The sequence below is a fragment of the Peromyscus leucopus genome, chromosome 2 (genome assembly GCF_004664715.2).
Source record: "Peromyscus leucopus breed LL Stock chromosome 2, UCI_PerLeu_2.1, whole genome shotgun sequence".
Taxonomy (NCBI): Eukaryota; Metazoa; Chordata; class Mammalia; order Rodentia; family Cricetidae; genus Peromyscus; species Peromyscus leucopus.
In genome coordinates this window covers 91,674,217-91,697,131 of record NC_051064.1, presented here as the reverse complement: position 1 = coordinate 91,697,131, position 22,915 = coordinate 91,674,217, and the positions used below count along the sequence as shown (strand labels likewise).

At 41.3% G+C, this 22,915-nt stretch overlaps 1 protein-coding gene across 5 annotated transcripts in view; it reads right to left on the bottom strand.

The window, feature by feature from the left end:
• The window catches only part of Focad (focadhesin), a 301,255-nt gene that overhangs the window by 40,328 nt on the left and 238,012 nt on the right, over nt 1-22,915 (bottom strand). For all 5 annotated transcript variants that reach the window (XM_028859771.2, XM_037202700.1, XM_028859770.2 and 2 more), the window contains 9 exons: nt 22,737-22,845; nt 18,677-18,793; nt 16,179-16,417; nt 11,909-11,998; nt 5,318-5,465; nt 3,122-3,241; nt 1,602-1,724; nt 1,052-1,129; nt 366-437 (listed from right to left, as the gene is read on the bottom strand). In XM_028859771.2, the coding sequence (XP_028715604.1) occupies nt 366-437; nt 1,052-1,129; nt 1,602-1,724; nt 3,122-3,241; nt 5,318-5,465; nt 11,909-11,998; nt 16,179-16,417; nt 18,677-18,793; nt 22,737-22,845 (1,096 nt within the window). The remainder of the gene's footprint in view (nt 1-365; nt 438-1,051; nt 1,130-1,601; nt 1,725-3,121; nt 3,242-5,317; nt 5,466-11,908; nt 11,999-16,178; nt 16,418-18,676; nt 18,794-22,736; nt 22,846-22,915) is intronic.

The window sequence follows — 22,915 nt, the reverse complement described above, 5'->3', positions numbered from 1 at the left end:
CACAAACTCTCATCTGAACCAATGCCATTTTGACCATTCTTCCCTGGTGTCTGCCCTGCCCTTTGGCCACCTACTATTTGTCCTTGCCCCAAAAGCCAGATAACCCTTGCAAGGTCAGGTTTCATTTTTAAGGTGAATCAATAACAAGTTAACTCAAAAAAGCCAGTATTCTTTTTTTTTTCCAGGAGCAGGGCATATTTATCAATGAACACAGGCCCATACACTACTTCGAAACACCCCATGAACTCAACATGAATGTTAGATTTTCACATTTGCCAGGTAAGACACACCATGACAAGCAGTACGAAAGATAACAAAGGGGGAGATGTGCATCCCATGCAGGGACTGAAAATTCCTCTGCTTACCTCAGTTAAGGTTCTAATGACTTCATTAAGTCTCGCTTGAAAATGGGCGTTCTGGATGGCTTCTGACTTTAGCTGAAAGAGTGAGCAGAAATGACCCAGGGCATGAGCAGTCATCTCAGAATGGAATCATTTATCAGCTCTCAGTATATTTCAAGCACATAAGTGGTAAGCTCCTCAAAGGCAGGGCCCAGGATTTATTTACCCTTGATTTCTTAGCATGTTTTCACGGTGGCACATAGCGGTCCCTCAAAAGTTTTACTATATGAACAAAGGTATACAATTCAGAACTGTGATAAACTCACACACACTTATGTCCACTGAAATGATGTTTTAGAACAAAACACTTGCAAAGATTTAAACTTGAACATTAGAGATGTGAACTGTAATTCCTGATGAATGAATTTTGAATTTCTTATGGTTCAGTCACTTTCTCAGGCAGGAAAGTCTATGGACAGTCCCCACCTAAAGAGGTTTGATTCCTATAAATTAAACCAAACAAGGAACAAATCTCTACAGAAAGAATTCTCAGCCAAGAGTCCTCTTTCAGAGCAGGGCACTGAAAGCCCAGAGAAACTATTACCATGACAGCATGTTCCTCTTGCCCTAGGCTAGGAAGCTAATGCCACTCTAATATTGCTATGGCTGTGTACTCATTCAGTTCCTTCCCTCAGAGTTCCTGGCTTTACCTGCATAGCATCCACATCCGATCCTACTAATGCCACCAGACCGTGAAGGGCTGCCAGACAGAGCATGGTGGAGGCACCCTGCAAACCAAGAATCACAACAGTCAACAGCAAAACACTCCTCGGCTTTGAAACCTACACTTGTTACTGTTGCACAGCGAGGCCAATGGCTAAAATTATAGCACATCCATAGGATCAACACAAAACTGACACTTGACCCCAAAATAACAACAGACTAAAATAAAGGAACACATTAAGGCTGTTAAATCACGGGTGGCTTCTTATTGTTTCTATTTGCCCAGGTTAAACCATAACATTGTTTTAAAAGTTAAAGCACTATCAGGTGGTCAGCTTTTAAAAAATAAGACAACCTGTAATGGTTGACAGATTGCACTATTTACAAGAGATTAAAGGCATACATGTCTCTTTCGCTTGAAATTACTTGTTCATTTATTGTTAAGCTATATCTTAGCAGTTCCTATAAAGAATCCAATAAATCAGTTCTTTTTCCTTTATATAAATATATAATAGCATACAGGTGATGACTTTTTACCTCTGTCAGAACAACTCTAATCCAGTTGGGGAGGAGTCTGTTACCCAGGTCTTCAGCTTTTCCATGTCCACACACAGACAAACCATGAACCAGATTTCCTAATGCCAGTGCAAAGCCTGAAGTCTGGTACAAATAAAAATAGAGGTGAGGGGGGAAAGCTATAAATAAGGACTCATATAGAACATTTATCATACACAAAGCAAAACAAGCATTACTATCCCTACGTTTGATGTGGACTTTTACAACAGAGTCTTACTGTAAGGAATTCTGCTGCTGTGGGTAGTTTATCTAAGGAGAATAATTTTGTACCATCAATTGATAGCTCAATCAATCTAAATTCTCAGAACAAAGTATGGGTGAAACGCCTGAGGTTCACCACCCATGGTCAAAATCCACCTCCTAAGCAAGAAAACATTCCATGACAAATGCAGTGTATGAACACTTCTGATTTTGTTATTGCAAAGCATATTCTGAACACGTAATCACTGAATCACAAAACAGTAACGATGTTACAAAGACCAGGACTAAAACATGGAGAAATTTTTCCCAAAAAGTCAGGCCGGGGGGTAGTCTATGCATGTGAAATTACAATTCTTTCTCATTGTCTTAAACATGGATAGCAGTTTACTGGCATCAAGTACATCCACAGTTGTATGATAATCTTCAAAACTATTTTCATCTTGAAAAATAAAATCTCTGTCAATCTACTTTCTGTCTCTGTGATCTTACTCTAAGGAGACACTCTATCTCACACAAGCAGAACTGGGTAGCAGTTTCTTGTGATTAGCTCATCTCTCTTAGCATTATATAATTAAGATTCATCCAGGTCACAGCACATGTCAGAACTTCCTTTTTAAAGACTGGATAGTATTTAAGAGCAAGCATTTTAAGCATAATTTTTAAGTATTTGAGCTTCCCTGTATGTACTCAGTTATGAATGAAGATTATCTGTCTGGAAGTTTGACTTAATCAGAGTCCTATAAGCATTCATAACTTGATGAGTTTTTGTCGTTATCTTCTCTATCTGCTACACATTTAAATTCCTTTCCCCTCAACACAGTCCCTTGCTTTTCCTGCATTTCATTCTAGCCATGTTTTAAGATTTTATGAATATAGAGTAATGATTTGAGAAAGAGAAATTAAAACATTATGAAGCTGGGCACAGTGGTGCATATCTTCAATTCCAGCACTGGGAAGGCAAAGGCAAGTAGATCTCTATGAGTTTGAGGCCAGCCTGATCTACATATTGAGTTCTAGTTCAGCCAGAACTAGACCATGTCTCAACATCTAAACCCAATCTTTACATTCTCAGACAAATGTCCACAGAAGCTGAGAGATAAAATATGAGAAAGGCATCTGGTGGCTGGTGGCTGCTGGCTACGATGGTGACAGCAAAGAGTTTCCAGACTTCCCTCAGTTCTAGATACAATAGAATCCACCCCAGTCTGAGTAATTAGAAGACAGCATACAACAGCAACATGAAACTCAAGGAGAAAAATGATCAGAGCACATGTTCCAACCTGCTGGTTGTTCTCTACCAACAGCTGAAGCTTGTTCATAATGTCTTCAGCCTCCACAGCCTCGATAATGCCAGCACTGAACGCTGATGTACACACACAGCTAAGTGTGTAGGCCAGGACCTAAGAAGAAAACACAGCTGAAAAAATGTTTGCTCACAGGCAAAATCAAAGACCTTGGCTTAGGTGCTATAGCTCATCTGTCCAATTCCCCAGAAGGACTGAATTTAGATACAGATACCCCAGATTGGGTACCAGTTCGCTGTCTGTTTCATAACAGGGTCAAGATGGGGATCATCTTAGACAGGATTTGGAGGCTCAAATGCAAATAGTTACGAGACAAAACCCGGATTCAAATGTGGGTCTCCAGCCTCTAAACCACAGTTGCCTCACAGCCCGATGCCCCCACACAGCACGGTCAACAACATCAGGAAGTAGATCTTTACCAGCTAAAAAGTGCCAGACTCACAGGAGAGGATGGTAAAGATGTGAACACAGCTGTTTCCGTTCCCTCGTGTGTGGCACTGAGGGTTTTGTTTTTTACAGTTGTCATTGCATAGGTGTGAAAACTTGGTCAGGAAATGAATGAGTACAGGAACAAATAAGTAAATAAAAACTGATAATGGGAGCAGAGATAATACTTGAGAGTCTTCTAAACTTACATCTGCAGGGTCAGTAAGTTCAAGAAAGTCAGTTTCTGCAAACCTCTTCCTGCTACCTCCCATGTTGACCATAAAACCCTTTCTTCTAACGCTATTCAGATTAGGAAGAAAGTTCAACTCCCAGTGCTGGCTGATGTATAAATTTACAAGCAGCAGCGCCTTTAATCCTAGCACTTGGGAGGCAGAGGCAGGCGGATCTCTGTGAGTTCGAGGCCAGCCTGGTCTACAGAGTGAGTTCCAGAACAAGCTCCAAAGCTACACAGAAAAACCCTGTCTCAAAAAATGAATAAATAAGGCGGCGTGTGGCGCACGCTTTAATCCCAGCACTCGGAGCAGAGCAGGTGGATCTCTGTGAGTCGAGGCAGCTGGTCTCCAAAGCGAGTTCCAGGAAAGGCGCAAAGCTACACAGAGAAACCCTGTCTCGAAAAAACAAATAAATAAATAAATAAATAAATAAATAAATAAATAAATAAATAAACAAACAAATAAACAAATAAATAAATACGGCTTCCAAGGAAGAAGCCAGTTAGAAAACATCTGAGGAGGGGCAAAAATACTTTCTGAAGGACTTATGAATCCAAACATCACAGCAGACAAAAGCATCTGTTATAATAACCTTGTCTTCTTGGTTAATCAAATGGTTCTTTCTTCTTTCACACACACACACACACACACACACACACACACACACACACACACACTATTTGTCATAATGCACATACACACATATTCGTAATTCGTGCTCCACGCCACTTTAAAAATAGAAATGCAGTGCATACCTAGAACAAAACTTCAGTCCTCTGTGCCACAAAGAAATTCCCCAACAACGAGGCCCATCGCTAAAAGCACAGGACCTGAGCAGGGAAACACAACAGCCATTCTGTACCCATCAATAGCTGTGGGCAGGCTGGGAGAAAACAGAATCTGCTCTAATGAGGGGAGAATGTGGCCCGGCCAGGAGGTCACCCCTGCCCCTCCCAAAGGCGGGAGTAGGCAGTTCAGTTGTACCTGGGTACAACAGAGAAGACATGGCCCATGCCTAAAGCACCCCAGCTAAACACGGGTCACACATGTCCATGGTGTCATACCAACTCTTTGCATACTCTTCTGTCATATCAGAATGGGAAAAAAGTTCTTACCAAATATGGTAAAGGGAATTTCCTCAATAATTTTTCATACTAGTGGGCACTTATTTGTGGTTTCTTAAGCTTGTTTCTGGCTTGTTTTGAAAAGTCACATTTCACTTGAGGACAATTCTGCAAACCCTCGATTTAACCTCCAGAAGCTGCAGTTCTCGGGAAGTGCTGATAGTGATGCTGCCTGGGGCTTCTGTATTCTCTAACAGTTCTTATCTCCTACTCCACATTTAAGTCTTAAGTGCAATGTGGAGGCCTCGTGACATAACTTAGGTGGCTCGCCACTCAGGTTTTCTCCTTATTTGCAGCTGTAACCGAAAGTTTCAGTTAGAGGGCTACAAAACCTTGAGGCGAAGAGAGCAGAAGACAGCAGAGCAAGGCCAAATGGACCCACGTCCTACCTCCTGGAATGTCCTGCTCTGGCTCCCACTGTCATCTAGGTAGGCAGACAGCTTCCGCAGAGACGCTGCCACATGAACTCGTGACTCCGTGTGGCTGCTGTGGCTCATGAGGGACAGGGCAAGTCCAACTCCCAACACACAGCCGGTGCTTGGATGCCAAAAGAGACAGTGTCAGAATCACACACAACATGGCTGCTCCCCACTCACACAGGAGCTCCTGGTGCTCTGAAGCTGAAGTGAGGTTCGACTTCTGCCTGCTTCAAAGTACACTGTGACTTCTGACATGCACCCCTGACCTCTTTTCTCAAAATGAAGAGTTTATATCAAAGCAAATGTGCAGCAGGGTTGGGGCTGTATCTCATCAGTAATGCACCTGACTTACAGGCCTATGGCTCTAGTTTCAATCCCTAGCAGAGGCTTAAAAAGAAGACACACACACAGACAGACAGAGAGAAACAGAGACCGAGACAGAGACAGAGAGATCCTCCCTCTACACACACCCTAGCACCATCAGCACCACCAACCAAACATCAGCTATCCCACTGGACAGAAACAGAAAACACCGAGCTTGACTTGAACTGGTGACAAACAGCTCTATTTCGGCCCTCACAGAAATGCCACGATCCTTCCCTGTGGCTTCTGCCCTTACACTATGGTTTATCTGCACAAGCAGAGATGAGCTAAATTCCAAAGTGGGCACTGAGGCGCTGTGGTTCTGGATGGAAGAAGGGCAAGGCGCAGTGGTGCTGAGGGCTTGTGTTTCCCAGTCAACTCCAACAACTGGAATCTCTTTCTTAAAGAAACTGTGTATTCATCAGTGCACAATGACTTTAATCCTTCTTTCCCCTCTGGTCTCCCAGAGTACCACTGGGTCAGAAGGGAAAATGGACAAATGACAGGCTTGTCAAAAGTTACCCCTTGTGACAATTCAATTGGAATCTGGGGCTTTGTGTCCCAATCTGCTGAAAGGTCACACACCATTTAAAGAATTGTTATCAAGAAACTCAAGTTAGCATACCACAGTGCATCTGTAGCCATATTTTCCTTTGTAAAGTGTTTCTCATTTCTGTTGCTTTTTAACTGGAGGTAATGCTGAGCATTTCAGAAAACATGCTGGTGCTGGTTGGACACCCCTCTCGTCATGATATACACAGCTGAAGCAGGCATTCCAGGGCTTTTCTCCAATATCCATATGGAAAGCAATTTTTCTCTTACATGACGTCTATGTCTTTGGCTGGCATCAAGAACCTTCCTATGAACACTCAAGTAACACACCCCCACATAACTCTGTGTGTGAACAGTGTCCACACCTGAGAGTAGATACCCGGAGGAAGAGATGGGCTTAGAGATGTGCTCAAGATCACACAGGAGGGAGGCTTTCAGAAGAGCGCAACCAGAAAGAGGGGACTTCAGTCCCCAGCCCTGGATTCCATCCGCTGTGCCCAAGGCCCCTCTCAGGCCCTGCATGATGTCAGGATGGCCAGGAGACAACTAAGTGCTTTTCTGGTTTCTGTTGCTAAGGAGCAGCACAGGGGGTCCTGGGTGGAGAAGCGAACTCAGCCCACATCCTTCAGACAGTATTGCTGTCCAGAGCACGGCGGCCTAACAAGTGCAACAGCTAATGCGCTTCCCAGCAGCCCAGACCAGCACCCGGCACCCCGGCACCCCAGGACTTCCTGAGGAAGGCTACTCTTGATTAGGATGGATTTCAAGACTTTGTTTTAACTAGGAATCTAAGGGGAAGGCTTTTAGCTATCTTTCCATACTGACACACGTAAAACTGAGAAAGATTTAGACAAAGGTATAACTAGACACAATTTGATTTATATTTTGACAAACTTGACTATGGCTCTCCCTTTGACAACTTATTATTATTATTATTATTATTAATTAGTAGTAGTAATTGCTACTTATCCTTCTGATTTCAAATGGTTCTTCCTTGGGACCCCATCCCAAGACCAGCAGGGAATCTCTTTAAAACTCTCCCCTAGCCCCTATATTAGGTTATATCCAATAATTTTAGTTAAAAATTATGAAGAGAGACTATTTGGGGGATTATTTATTCTCTAATTTCAAAGTTTTATGACAGTGGATATCTTCTTTATTTTTCCTCAATACAGTATCTTCAGCCCACGGTCTTCACAGACGCATGGCAGCACGAATCCAGAACTTGCTGGATGCTAAAGAACCGGCCAGCCGAGTGTTGTGAGTGTTGGGTGTACAGAATACCTACAGAAAAAAGGGAACACATACACACGTGCACAGCTCCTGACGCCTCTGTTCAGCTGGAAGCCAACGGAACATGTTATATAAGATTCAATCAGGAAAACTCAATTTCTGTTTCTTGCCAAACTAGGTGAAGAAAGACGGATATTGTATTTGTATGGACAGATTATTTCTCTCAAAGCTCAAATAAAAATTGGGGTTTATTGTTTTCAATGAACAAGCAATTTTGTAGAGTCTGCTTATCAAGGTGTTCTGGGCTGAAGTTCTCCTACAGCACCTCAAGGGACATGTGAATTCCCAGGCCAGAGTTCTAAGGCACTGTTACAGCTCTACTCGGGACTGCAATGTTAACTGTCTGTCATATCATATGAATATATAATCTAACTCTGTGTGTGCATGTCGATACACATATGCTGAATATTCTTAATAAGGGTATCTTAATAAGTTAGATACCCTCAGCCTATATCTTGAGTTTTAGCCTTTCTCTTATGATTTAAATAACCCATTGACCTTTTGGTTTTTTGTTTTTGTTTTTGTTTTTGTTTTTCGAGACAGGGTTTCTCTGTGTAGCTTTGCGCCTTTCCTGGAGCTCACTTGGTAGCCCAGGCTGGCCTCAAACTCACAGAGATCCGCCTGGCTCTGCCTCCCGAGTGCTGGGATTAAAGGCGTGCGCCACCAACGCCCGGCCCCATTGACCTTTTAAAAGGTTTCCATGTTTACCCCCCAATTTTTAGTATGTACCTAGAAAATATTCCCAAAGCTTTATTCCTTTCATTTCAAATCTTCTACACCTTAACATCCTAAGTCTTAAAAACGACTCAAAATGATTAGTTCACTATTTCCACCTACTTAACTCATGCTAGAATCTTCTGGATATGTCTGCCAGCTGTAAACCACAAATGACTTGGGCAGAGGCAGCTTTTATGTATTCTGCACACTGAAAACAAAAAGGAGTTAAGGGTTGATGCCTCCAACAGCTAAAATAAAAACAAATAGTATCATTAGACATTCAGTTGTGCTTTTGGAACCACTAGCATAAATATTCTACAGGAATTCTAAAAACTTTAAAGAGAATTTTAACTCCAAGGCTCTCTGGGCTGGAGAGATGGTCCAGTGGCTAAGAGCGATTGCTGTGGAAGCCAGAGGCTCCAATCCCAGCACTCATGTAAGAGCTGGGCATGATCACGTGAGCTTGTAACTTCAGCAGGAGGAGACAAAGACAATCAGATCCTAGGAACTTGTTGACAAGCCATTTCAGCCAAAACAATAGGCTTTAATTGCAGTGAGAGACCCTATCCTAAAACACACGATGAAGATCGATAATGAAGACACCTAGTGTTGCTCTCCTACGCATTCATGGACGAGGTGCATGCATGTTCATATGCGTGCATATGCACACGAGAGCGTGCGCACACATACACACACACACTGCACAGTTATTTGAATATCATATCACAGTATATTAAAAGATCACCATCGCTGGGTAGTGGTAGTGCACACCTTTAATCCCACCACTCAGGGAGGCAGAGGCAGGTGGATCTCTGTGAGTTCAATGCCACCCTGGTCTACAGAGTGAGTTCCAGGACAGCCAGAGCTACATAGAAAACCCTGTCTCAAAAAACCAAAACCAATAAAAAAAATCACCATAAAAGAATACCCAGTTCTGATACTCGTATTGTCATATCAACTGAGATAGAACAATAATACTTTTCTAAGCTAACCAAAAATGAATCTTGAATTGCCTAGCTTATTGTTAGCAATACACAGATTAGGTACAAGCCATATAATAATTAGTTCTAATAACAGTTAACATTTGTATAGCGCTTTGCCCTTTACAAAGCACAATTTAAATGTTATTGTATTTGTAACAGCTCAATAGTAATTAATCAAAGGGCAGGTCATTGATGGATAGCATGACCACAATTAGGGCTGTCAGGACTGCAATGGCAAAAAGATGACCACTAGATGGCAGCAAAATGTTAGCGATAAGACTAGCCATCCCAGCCCAGGTGTTCCACTCAGCAGCTCATTCATTGACTCAAGGAAGCATGGTGAATTTGTTCTGGCCGAATTCTGTCACTTGAGGGAGCACACCCTGGATCATCTACTAACCACCTCAGTAATGCTTTCACTGTCTCACTGTGGAGGGGGGTTTGCCCTAAACCCTGGCAATTTCTTTAGACAGAGGAATACTTTATGCTATACGCCAGGCATTAAGGCCTGGGCCAAGTAATAGTGGGCAACATCTGCATGTCGATGATGATGATGACGATGACGATAATAATAATAATAATAATAATTAATAATAATAATAATTATTATTATTATTATTATTATTATTCCATAGTGCCAGGTATCAAACTGTTTTCTTCCTACGGAACTGTGTTCTCTGCACTGTATTACACAAGACAAAGAAAAATAGTTTTTAATTCAGAGGTCCTAGGCCCATTTCTTAATTCTTCCACCTATAAAGCATGTGACTTTGAAAAAGCATCAGCTCAGAGACTTGGTTTCTTTATACAGCAAACTGATGAGGAGTCCTGCCTGGATCTCTCTCGGTTGTGATCAGGATTAGTACCCGGGGTACAGACATGAAAATGCAGCTGCTCAACAAGTTCCAGAGAAATCTGAGACAAAAAAAGAACTTCGTCCTGGACTGACACCCAGGAAGCCCCAGAATGAGTAAACACTGAGCTCCACGAACGGTAGAAATACAGAAGCTTGGGGAGGAGAGGGGCGGGCTGTGGGGATGCCTGGACCTTTGATTGGGCTCTGATGGGCAAGCACCTTTCTACCCTATGAGAAGGTGTTCCACATGGTCCTGTTCTACACTCCTCTGATGGACAGGTCTCCTGTCTAGACCCACTCTCAATACTGCTCTTCACGACGAAGATAAGAAAAAGGAAATGAGAATCTTATCAGTCATAAAAATAAAACTGGAGGTTAAATATACTTAGACATGACCCTTTAAGCACATCAACACCTGTCCCAGAGATTTGGTCAGGCCCAGTCTGCCTGGAGCAGTATGTGAGCTGTTCTCCACTGCTGCAGCTGGTTAAGACCTTGCAGTGTTGAACTGCAAGCTTTTCCACAACATTCTAATATCCTGATCCATGGCTACGGTAAGTACCTTGGGAGAATGGGTAAAGGAAGAAAGGAAAGGTCGGGGGTTGGTTATTAAGACAAAAATAGCAATGCATATATTAGACTCAAAATCTCAATCTGTCATTTGATCCAAATAATAACCACATTCGCATCCTTCTCAGAAATCATTTTCTATACTCAGAAGACTCCAAAGGTGCCATCAAACCCCCTTCCTGTAGTCACACCACACACTAACGATGTCACAAGCTCCTGAAGGATCTCTTGATGAACTGTCAGGTTTCTATTTAGTTTTACCCTACCTATAGACAAAATCTCATTGCCGCCACCTACTACAGCAACTACCTTTACTTGTTATAAAAATCCTCCAGGAGCTTCCCTTTATTTGGCTACTTCACTATTCTTTGTTACTCTGAGCCTAACAAGCTAGACAGTATAGATGCACAACAGAAAAGGATAAACCATTAGTGCTAATCTATTGTGTTTTCTAAAAACAGTGAACCCCAGAGGATTCAAATCCAAGATTCTAAAACAGAAATTGAAAAAGGTACAAGCTGTTGTTGACAACATTCCACAAAGCCTAATCAAATCATATTATTCACCCATACAAGTCATGGAAATTAGATTACAGATTAGATGTATAACAGTAAATTCAACAGTTTTTACATTCTGATTCTCTTGTGATTATTTTCATGTTTGTTATCTTTCAATATTAGAATGAAACCATAAAATTTAAGATATTTAGTTTTCAAGAATAATACTTTCAAAAATACATGAGGTCCAAATGGGGGCTGGAGGAAAATCCATTCCTGTTAGACATTCTGTGGACCCTAATATAATAAGTGGTCCTTTGCGTTTGATTCCTCAGCCCACAGTTTTACAGGGAAATTCAAACCATCAGAAGTTCTCTTTGCCCACTCATATTCAAATAATCTCAGCTAATCTTGAAAAAAAGGTTAAGTGAAGTATCCTGGTCACCAGATCCATGCCTCGTGTACAAGTACAAAACAAAACTGAAGTTTGGTAACAGGAGGATTAAGCTGCAAAATGGCACTCACTGCTCTGTATGTAAGTAAAACATCCACCGACGACATGGTTTTAGAACAAAGAAGTTTTCAGTACAAGATTCTTTCCAACTGTTACTCTATACTCTCTGCAAAGGAGTTCAAGATCAGATCCTACAAATGCTTCACCATGGCATTCAAGGCTTGCTGTAAGAAGCAAAGCATCTCTAAGCATTGGTTATGAAAGGAATCGACGTACTTGTATTCAAGACTGGGGTCAAAACAGCAGTTCTCCAGGGCATCCAGGGATTTCATCAGAAGAAGGTTCATCTGCTGACCAGACATGTCACTGGATAAGGAGACAGGGATAATGGATTATAACTAATCACACAACTGTTCAAGGGACATGTCATATCTGGGAGTATAAGGCTCAGTGGTAGAGTGCTTGCCTAGTATACACAAGACTCTGGATTTGATCCCCAGTACCACAAAACAAACAGAATGCATTTTAGTCCAGAGAGATGGCTTAGCAGGCAAGAAAGCTTGTGTCTTACACATTCACAGAGTGTGCTGATCTGATGGTCCCCGGCACCAACAGTATGGAAGGAGCCAAATGATCCCCACAAGTTGTCCTCTGATGTGCACAAAGCATGCAAGTCCCCCACACATACACAAATAAATACACGTTAATAAAAAAGCCAAAATGTTACAAAGGAAATCTTATTCTGTCAATATCTACTGGAAACATCAGCATCTCTTTATATATAATAAGGTAGTAATAATATTGGTGACTCACATATGCTCCTTTTGTAGACAGGGGAACTAAGAAAAATTATTCAGTAATTAGGTTTTTGAAGAGTGTAACCAATTTCAAACAATAAACTTATTTTAATTTTTCTCTTTGTATTTAAATTTTAAATCACTGAGGAGCAAAATTTCAAATATTTCTAAGACTGTAAAAGTGATGCTTTTGTAGAAAATTTAATAAAACTATGAATACAGTTATCAATCATCCCGAATCTCTCTTAGGAGGGACACAGCTTGTGATTTCATGTCTCAGTTGTATGGATTGCCAGTTAGCCTTATTCCTTTAATTACACAGTTTTTAAGAGGGAAATTCCCTAGCCCGACATTTTTCTGCTTCTGTATAACAATTGGTTTTGTCTTAGTGAGAACTAAGACTGGATAGTAAAAGAAAACTTAGACAGCCACTCTCTGGTTCTTTCCTCAGGCAAAGCTGTGGGCTTCCTCACTCCCATTTTATTACTCAGGGTCCCTAGAGCTCAGTTCCTTCTCTTAGTCTTCAGATCATGCTGGATGGAACACAACCCAGGAATACCAAGCAGCCAGAGAGCACTTTAAATAACAGCTTTCAAACCAAGACTACAGCGATGCTTGCAAACATGGATTATACTGTGGCATGAGAGAAGCATGGGCATGCAGGCAGACAGACAGACACAAACAGACAGACACAGACACACAGACACACAGACACACACAGGGTGGGAGGCATTAAATGAATAAATTCCTTCAGAGTTATTCTTAGGAATAAAGTATAATTAAATATTTTCAATATATACTACTGAGATTATACGTATAGCCTCTACAGCAGCAGTTCTCAATCTGTGGGTCACAACCCCTTTGGGGTCACACACCCGATATCCTGCACGTCAGATATTTATATTATGATTCATAACAGTAGCAAACTTACAGTTATAAAGTAGCACAAAATAATTTCATAGTAAGGAGTCACCACACCATGAGGAACTAAAGAGTCACAGGATTAGGAAGGTTGAGAACCACTGCTTTAGAGGTTATGACAGAGGCAAGAAGCTTGGTGTAATGTACCTTCCTGAATAAATCCTAGTTTGGCATTCAAAGTCAGGAGAATCATAAGCCAGATTGACTGTGATGAGTCTTTCTCTTCCAGGAGGGAGAATCTACTCTGAGAACAATGGAGTGCTGATGTCTGTTCTATGGGTACTTGATATTACTACCCATTTCAAGCCAGTAGCTCTCATGATACTTAGCTTTATTTTAAATTATTTTAATTTTATTTTATTTGTGAGTATTTTGCCTACATATTTGTCTGTGTACCACGTGTATGCCTGGTGCCCAAGGAAGCCAGAAAAGGGCATCAGATACCCTGGGAATGGACTTAGAAATGTTTGTGAGCTGCCATGTCGGTGTTGGCAATCAAACTCCAGTCCTCTGGGAAAGTAGCCAGTGCTCTTGAGCACTGAGTTATCTCTCCAGTCCCTATCTTAAATTATATTTCTGAGATGCATCTTATTTTTAATTTGTGTCTGTGTATGGTGCCTGTACAGGGCACCACGTGCACAAGAGTACAGGATCCCTTACAAACGAGAGCCCCTGGAACTAGAGTTTCAGTAGTTGTGAGTCACCAACAAGGTACTGGATACCAAACTTAGATCCTTTAGAAAAGCAGTAAGCACTCATAACCACTGAGCCATCTCTCCCGCCCCTAACCTTGGTTTTTTTTTTTTTTTTTTTTTTTTTTTTGGGGGGGGGGTGGTGGTAATCAGAAAAGGTAACATTGTAATTACTGAGTAAAATACCTAGGTAGAAAAAGGTAACTATTGCTGATTTCCTGCTCTAAAAGAAATGAGCAAGTAGGAAACAGGGATAATTACATGTTGGTGACTACACTATCAAGACACAGGTCCCAGGAAAAGGATGCTATTTGACAAAGTTAGAATCTTCAGGTACTCAGTGCCAGGCATGGTGGCATACATCTTTAGTCCCACCACTCAGGAGGTAGGGGCAGGCAGATCTCTGATTATGAGGCCAGCCTGGTCTACATACCAAGTTCCAGGACAGGCAAGGCTATATAGAGAGACCCTATCTTAAAAAACAAAACAATCAAACAATCTACTAGCATTCCGAGTGACTCAGCCATGGATGAGCTTCCTGGTGTCCTTTCCCAGGATTCTCTGCAGGTAGAAATTCAAGAGAGACAGAGGAGGGCAACCTGGGAACGAGTGCATGTGTGGGTCACCGTGGGGTTTTCCAGGCAGCGTGAGTAAATTCACCCCCATGCAAACCTGACGGTAGGAAAGCCAGTGCAGCACCTCATCCCAAGTTAATGAAGAAACGAGCCACAGCCAGAATGGGGTGAAGTGGGTTACCTAGAACTGAATGGCCGGGACTCAGCTTTAGATGTAAAACCATGCTGCTTGAAAACATACTGAGAAAGGTCCCGAACACCGACAGTGAGGAGAGCAGTTTGTAGTGCAGCAAAGGGGAAAGGCACTTTGAAGTCTTAAGCCTTACAAAACACTTCCTGTCTCATCAGACACACAAAGAATGGAAAGTTGATTCCCACGCAAAGGGCAGGTTCTTTCTTCATATCTAGAGCTGGGCCTCTATGAATATTCTAGGCATGTTTAATTTTCATTTGCAGATATTATGACAGTCACTCCATTCATCTGTCAGATGTTTCCAGAAGCGAAAGATGCCCCCTTGAAATATCCATTCCCAAGAGCAATAGTAATTCCCCCCCCCAAAAAAAATCACAATAGCATTTGTTCAAGATATGTAAATGACAAACACAAACTTAACCTCTAGTTTCAAACACTATAGACACTGTGTAATGCTGTCTAGTCATCCACACCAACACCAGTGTTTGCTTTTGGGCCACTAATTGTTACCAACCAGGAAGTATAAGGACATCTAACATCATAGCTAGATGTTTCTCCCTATATCCTACTTCCAGTACAGGAAGATGGGGCTGAAGTCTAAGTCACTACCATTAAACATTCATGGTAACCAAATATTCATGTTAAACTACACTACAATCAACCTGGATGCATAAAAATTCTAAGGTTTAATGTAAAATACAGGGGGAAAAAAACAAGTAAAAACAAAACTAAAATAGATTAATTGATGTGTAGGAAAACTTGCCCGTTTAGTGGAATTTTCCACCTGGGTCTTTCATATCCCATTTGCTCCATTCATTGATAATGCTAGCAGCCTAAAAATGAGCAATCAGACTGAATAAAGCACCCAGTATAATATGCACAGATTAGGACTCTTTAAAGATTATTAAATGTAGCCAGGGCACAGGACAAAGGCAGCATTTTCAAGCTAAGTACATGCAGTTCTCAGGTGATTGAGTGATTCCCAACACCCCTCTGCTACATGGGGCTCCCCAGTTGTTTCTTCAATGAAAGGGGTAGGGGAGAAGGTTTCCTTTACCTACAGCACTCTAAGGCTTTTTTGTTCGTGCCTGTTAACTATAAAGATGTACTTATGGCTTCTATCTTAGCCTTAGGTGTTTTCAAGTAACCATTCACTTGAATAATAACCCTTAAAACACATTAATATCCATATAATGGTATTTTAGGCATCAAAATTCACCCATGTAAGAGGATAAACAATCAACTCAGCCATCTCAGAAAGTTTAGCAAGCACATTCTGCTCAGGTGCAATGTTTAGAACCCCACATGCATACACCCCATCACCTAAATCATAAAGAGGAAACATAACAATAATTCAGTCGACTATACCTGAGTTTCTCTTCACACAAGCGAGAGAGAAACATCCCCAAAGCAAGGCCCATGTGGATTTGCACGGCTTGAGATTCATCAGCACTTGGTTTCCCAGGTAACCTGGCAGTCAGCATGCTCAGGATTTCCTCAACCTTCTCTTTGCAAGAGATAATGAAAACCGGCACAAGGAGAGACAAAGCCGTGGCGGCAGCCGAGCGCGCAATAGCGCTTGCCGTGTTCTCACCGGAATAGGACTTCTAGGACATGCCAAAGAAAGAAAACAGGGGTTAGCCTCTTGTTTAAAACACCTATCACATGAACACCAGAGCAATACAAGCTTCTCCTACACCTGCCCTACAGACAAAAAAAAAAAAAAAAAAAAAAAAAAGAATCTAAATGTGTTGGCTACAGACTCCGATTTCAGCCAATGAGCCAATCTACTGCCGAGTGAAATCAGTAATGTCTTTTTAAATTTCAAAGACAGAATTCTAAGTGTCTACATTTAGAGGTTGTGAACCCTCTCACTATATAAACTCAAACAGTTTAAACGTTTTTAAAAGCCTGCATGCATACAATAGGAAAGCCAGAAGTAAGGCTGTCTGAACGTAGACATGGCACATTACAATTGTCCAGGAAGCTAGGACTTGCCCAGAACAGAAAGAAAGGGACGTAGACAAGAGTGTGAGTTTACTACAGAGGGACAGGTGGAATTTTAGCACGAGGACCTATTGGCACATCCCCCATAATTTTTGGTGGGAATACAACCCCATAGATGGATTATTTCCTACAGGGGGTTAATTCCTTTTAATTAAGAGGGAAGTTGAAATTCTAAAAGCTTCTGGTTAAAAGCAATAACAAGCTATTCAAAGGGAAGTGGGAGGGCTCTACATGTGCCTTCTGACATGCAGTTATGGGAAGAAAAATGAGTAACAGTCCTAATAAAATGGCAGGGCAGCTGAACATGAACAGTATCTGCAAGAGTCCCACGTTAGAGCACTCCACCACACAGGCTATATGTTTATAAATGTGTCTCAAGTAGAGAGGAAAGCCTCTGTATCACCCCTCACTATTGTCCATTTTAAACTTTTAGGCGTGCCATAAAGGCGGCATTGTCCCTGCCAGTCAAAGCATGCTACACTGTGTTCAATTCTATGTCTATTTGCTCACCAAGCTCTAGTACTTCAAGGATAAAAATTAAGCATGTAGGATGTTATACTGGAAGCTAATATAATGTTTTCAAATGACCTAGTTACTCAAAAGGACTCAGCTACTAGGACACAGGAAATAAAGGAAGTGACTTTTGAAATGGGTCTTAAAAATGAATAATAATGTAAGAAGAATTAAAAAAGGTAAAGCGGTAACTCTGAACTCACTAAATAGAGAGGCTGTCTAATATGTTTATAAGAACTAAGCAGAATGACTAGCACTCTGACTGGTGAATGCCTGGCACAGCTGTTGTATAGGCTTCAAAACAAGTCAAGCAAAGCAGCACTAAGAAATGATGTCTCGGAACAAAACCTGACTTCCAACTTAATTCTACATTACCTAGCAAGTTATTTTTAAATCTAGCATTGGACCCAAAGGCCCAGATCAATACATACCAGTCCTCCCAAGGGCAGTGGATGAGGGAACAGAGTATTACAGAGATGACCATAGGCAATGGACTGTGAGCTAAATCCATAATCTTAGCCACGGTTCAAGATCTGTGCTACATTTTCCTTCAAACAACTGCAACCCTCAGCCACTCAGTGACTATCTCGTGATCTCTGTAATTCCCTAAGCAATGGACACCGATAGAACCAAACTGAACTAATTCTACACCATTGCAGAAGTAAAGTGATTCCGCAAGCCCAAGGGTGCATTTCACATCGCTTCAATCATTAGAATACCATCGTGAAGACAGGAGAGGAGGGTAGCAGACATTTTTCAAATGACCAATAGGATTACTTGGTATTTACAAAGAATTTCGCTGTTTTCAAAATACAACACTTTTACTTAAATAATTTCACCTTCCCCATCTTGGGTAAGGCGGAAAAGCTCTGCAACAGAATTTTACTTTTACTTCACAAGGAAAACAAGAATGGTAACGGTAATGGTAATGCCATGTTCATAGTCACAAAGCTAAGGGGTGCCACAAAGGCTTCAGTCATTACAGAGGACACTGTTATTCTTACCATTTTATTAACAAGGACAGAAAAGACCAAATATAGTCAAAGAACCACTTATCCCCACAACTATAGCCCTTGACCCTGACTATACATCAGAAAAAACTCAAGAGCTTTCATACTGCTGGTACCTGGGGCACACCTAAATCATTATGATCAAACCATGGGGTCTACACACCAGTCTTTCTTCACACACACACACACACACACACACACACACACACACACACACCCTCTAGCCTAAAGGTAGAGCTGGAAATTACTACACTATTTCATAGTTTCCTTGTGAACAATGGCTGTCAGGAGAGTTAACCCTTGGTGACTCTGGTCATTTTGATTTCTTGCACTTACATGATAAAAGCAGGAAAAGAGCTGTCCGCTGGGGCGGTAATGGCTATCCACAATGACCAGGAGGGTATTAAGCACCATGGAAACCCACTCTTTCACTGGAAGGAAATTAGGTTGAACCTGTAGATGAGGAACCACATAAAATGACAGCAGAAAAAAAACAGAACAACTAAACTTTATTTTGACATCTAGAGTACAGCCATCTTTTTGTTAAATAATGAAATGCTATCATCAAAAAGTAAACTTTATCTGCTTGGGCTACATGAAGTGAACAGAGCTGGCAAATATATGTCCTGACCTGTTCCCCAACATGAATACAATTATATTGTATTCAAGACTGATCAGAATATACTCAGTTTTCCTCAGTCCAGTGAATTATGATGAAAACAACACTGATAAGAAAGAAGTGCAGAAAAGAAATTTAAAACTTCCCAAATTTATGACTTAGTTCACAAAATAGCCAATTAACCTGCAACATTGTGACCGACGTCTCTATGGCTGCCCATCATGTATCATGGTCACATTCACCTAACTAACAAATTATTAAAAAAAAAAAAAAAAAAAAAAAAAAAAAAAAAAACTCCATTCACTAAAGATAAAACTTGGTTATAAAAGTCACCCATGGCCATGGGGTCAGAAATATTCATCTGGAGATCTTTTGTTATTGGTCACACATGTTCAACTTTAATCAAATAATGAGATCTGGATTTTGTATTGAGAAATGGCCAAAGGCAAGGTCAACAAAACTAAAAGCAAAGCCCCACTCTTACCCTGCATGGTTTCTCAGTTTGTAAAGACTGGAAGGAGGGGATAAAGAATATGAGACTCTAGAACTTCAATTCTGAGCTATACCCCCAGGTATTATTGGACAAATTAACTTGACAACCGGTAGTTCACTATTGTAGGGGAAAAGGGCCAGTCAAAGAAACACACCCTGACCAGAGCCAAAGAAACACACTTTGGCCCTGAAAACCAGAGCCAAATCTGCCTCTGACCAACTAAACATGAAACCAACCAACCTCTGAGCAGAAAACAAACCAATCCCTGAACACGAAATATAGCCAATCTGAGCGTGTCCAAGCTCAAGGGGATCAAAATCTGACCAATTCTCTCCCTGAAAATCTTCTCTCTGGAAAAACTCTGACCCTAAGAAGCCCTATATAATCCTCACAGCCTGTTCAGTTGGCTGCTGCCTTTTTCCACCCTGGCAGAGGCAGCCATTCTCCTGGGTTCCTCCCTCCCAATAAATCTCTTGAAGGAGGTCTGGGTGAGACCTTCTTTTGCTGGAGCAGAGATGGAGCCTGGGCTGAGTAGAGCAGAGCAGAGCAGGACTGTAACATGGAGCAGAGTGGTCATATTGGGGAAACCTTTCCCTGGAGCAGGGCTGTAAACTGTTGTGCTTACAGTGACTTTGTGGCATTCCTTGGCTCCCAATTGCCAGAATACTTTTCCATCTGAGCTGCAATGCTTACAACTATAATTACCCCCCAGAAAAGGGATACTAGAATATGTATGAACTTTTAGGGTTACAGATCTAGTTAGTATGTCACCTTTGATAAGGTATTCCATGGCTCTTTCAATGAAATGAAGCATTTCCTTATCTTTCTCATTATTGAAACAAAATTCTGGGTTCAAAGTTAAATATCTGAATGTTAATTAATTATACTTTTTTCATTCATGTAATATCTCTTGGCTTCATTCCCTTCTCTCTATGTAATGTACATTTGTAGCTCTTGCCTCACAGTAATGATTCTCCTGTTCATTGGTGACAGTGTCACTGAATGTAATATAAGGTTATTTGTGTCTTCAACAACAAATTTGGCAAGACACTGAGTAATAGTGAAAGTATATAGATTTACTAAAAGTGAGAAGAGCAGATGAATTAGAACAGGCCTAAGTAAACAGTTAACTCAAGAACCTCAAGTTCACTGAGGGCCTTTTGAGCTTAGGTAGAGGGAGGAGCAGCTCCCAAGGGCAGGGATAGAGTGGGTCCTAACCCGTTAATATAACTTTGGAAGATCTGCACTCAGTCAATTAAAGATAGTTGTTCCTGACTCAGGCACCACTTCAAAGATAGATCTCCCTCCATGACCTTGGTCAGGTAGTGGTTTGAATGGACCATGCTTATCTTTCCTAAAATTGACTAAAATTACCCACAGGAGAGAGGAAGGTACTGGGTGGTACCCTACACAAAGGGGTAGACACATTTTTCCCATCAAAGGTAGCTGCATTGGTTCACTGGGCTGTCCCTAAACTCACCTACTTCAATAACAACCTTTGGGTAATTCTCTCTTCTCCATTCTTTGGAGATTAATTAAATGATCAGACGAAGCTGTGTTCAGAGCTTACCAATGGGATGGGCATAGGACCCTGAGAATCTAAATTGTGAATGGTGGATGCAAGGACAGCAAATGACACAAGCAGGGACGGTCTGCTGAGATATTTCAATAGCACTGTGTCAGAGGCTACTATTTTCCTGGCCAAACCCAGCCTTTAAGTTTCATTCAATTTCAAAAGTTTCCAAATTCCATGCATTTTAGTTCTTCTTTTTTTAATGGATGGGAGTTAGTTTCTTTGCATCCAGAAAAGCATCATGAAAGGAGGATACAGAACTCTAGGTGCAGTGGTAGCAGCTATAATCCCAGAACTTGTGAACATGAGCCAGAATAATGAGTTGGGGGTCAGCCTGGGCACATAGTGAGACCCTATCTTAAAAACCCAAACAAGCCAAATGAAGACAAAACAGAGTGCAAATGGCTCATAGAACACTCCTCTAGGACAGACACAGTGATGTTAATAATGGCTCTAGTTATCAAGAGCTTAGCATTTACCTGCTGTCATGAGATTGTGTGTCTGTGTGTGTCCTCTCATTCATTTAACTTTTACAGTACTATTACCTGGGAAGCACTGTCATTTCATCTTATAGATTGGGAAGCAGGTTCTAAAAGTGCAGATCACTATACAAAGGTTTACAGCTAATAAGTCAAAGTAATGAAATTTAAATATAGGCCTCTGTTATTCCAAAGCCTGTGTTTTGTTTTGTTTTGTTTTTATTTTTAACTACTTGGGCCACATCATATCTTGATAATGATAGCTAACAGATAATAGAACTATTTAAATAAGAACAAATCCACAGCTTTTTATTTTGACAGATATGAATTATCTGAAAAAGTACATTGGAAATGAATACTGGCCAGCCTGCCACATGTTTAATTAAGAAATAAATGCCTTGCAACAATGAATAGGCACTTTATCATTGACATCTACAATTAAAATGCAAAGTACAATTTTTTTCAATATGTAAACACAGCCAATTGATCATTTTTTGACAGCATTGTTCACTTTCTGTAAGCCTGGTTAACCCCCTAAGATTGGTTACCAGTGATGTAACCACAGAAAGACAGCCCTTGTTTCATAAAATTGGCACCTGCAAATGGAAGTGGCCACTTAACTACAGTGGGGAAAGGGGAACAGAAAAACACCAAGTGAGTCAGCAAGAAAGCAGGGCTAACAGTAAGGCTCATTAAGTAGCAGGATTTTGTGGTGATATATTGTGTACCCCAATAAAACTTACCTGGGGATCAGGGGACAGAGCCAGCCACTAAATTAGACATAGAGGTCAGACAGTGGTGGCACACACCTTCAATCCTATCACCAGGGAAGCAGAGATCCATCTGGATCTCTCTGTATGTTCAAGGCCACCCTGGACTACATGAGAGAAACAGAACCAGGCAGTGTTGACACACGCCTTTAACCCCAGGAAGTAACATGGCAGGAGACAGAAAGGTATATAAGGTGTGAGGAAACAGGAACTCGCTCTCTTGAGGCTGAGGATTTTATAGAGGTAAGCTAGTGGCTGGCTGTTCTGCTTCTCTGATCTTTCAGCCTTCATCCCAATATCCGGCTCTGGGTTTTTTAATTATAAGACTTTTAAGATTCATGTTATAGGATTTGAAGATGCAGTCACAGAATTTAACCTTGTAAACCCAGGCCCAGGCCACCTAAGTCAGGGCTGAGGAGATGTAACCAAAAGCCCACATGCCCTAAATCCTCCCCAACTCACCTCCAAGACTCCATCAGAATCTGTGGAAAGGCTAGCTTCGTGCTTGGACACAACGACAGCAAGGCTGCTCAAGGCCAACAGTGCATTCCCTTTGACCACCGGACTCTCCCTGTGTTAAGAAAAGCCAAGAAAGGACTCAGAAGACCAGGAGAGAAGGTATTATCATGGGAGAGCAGACA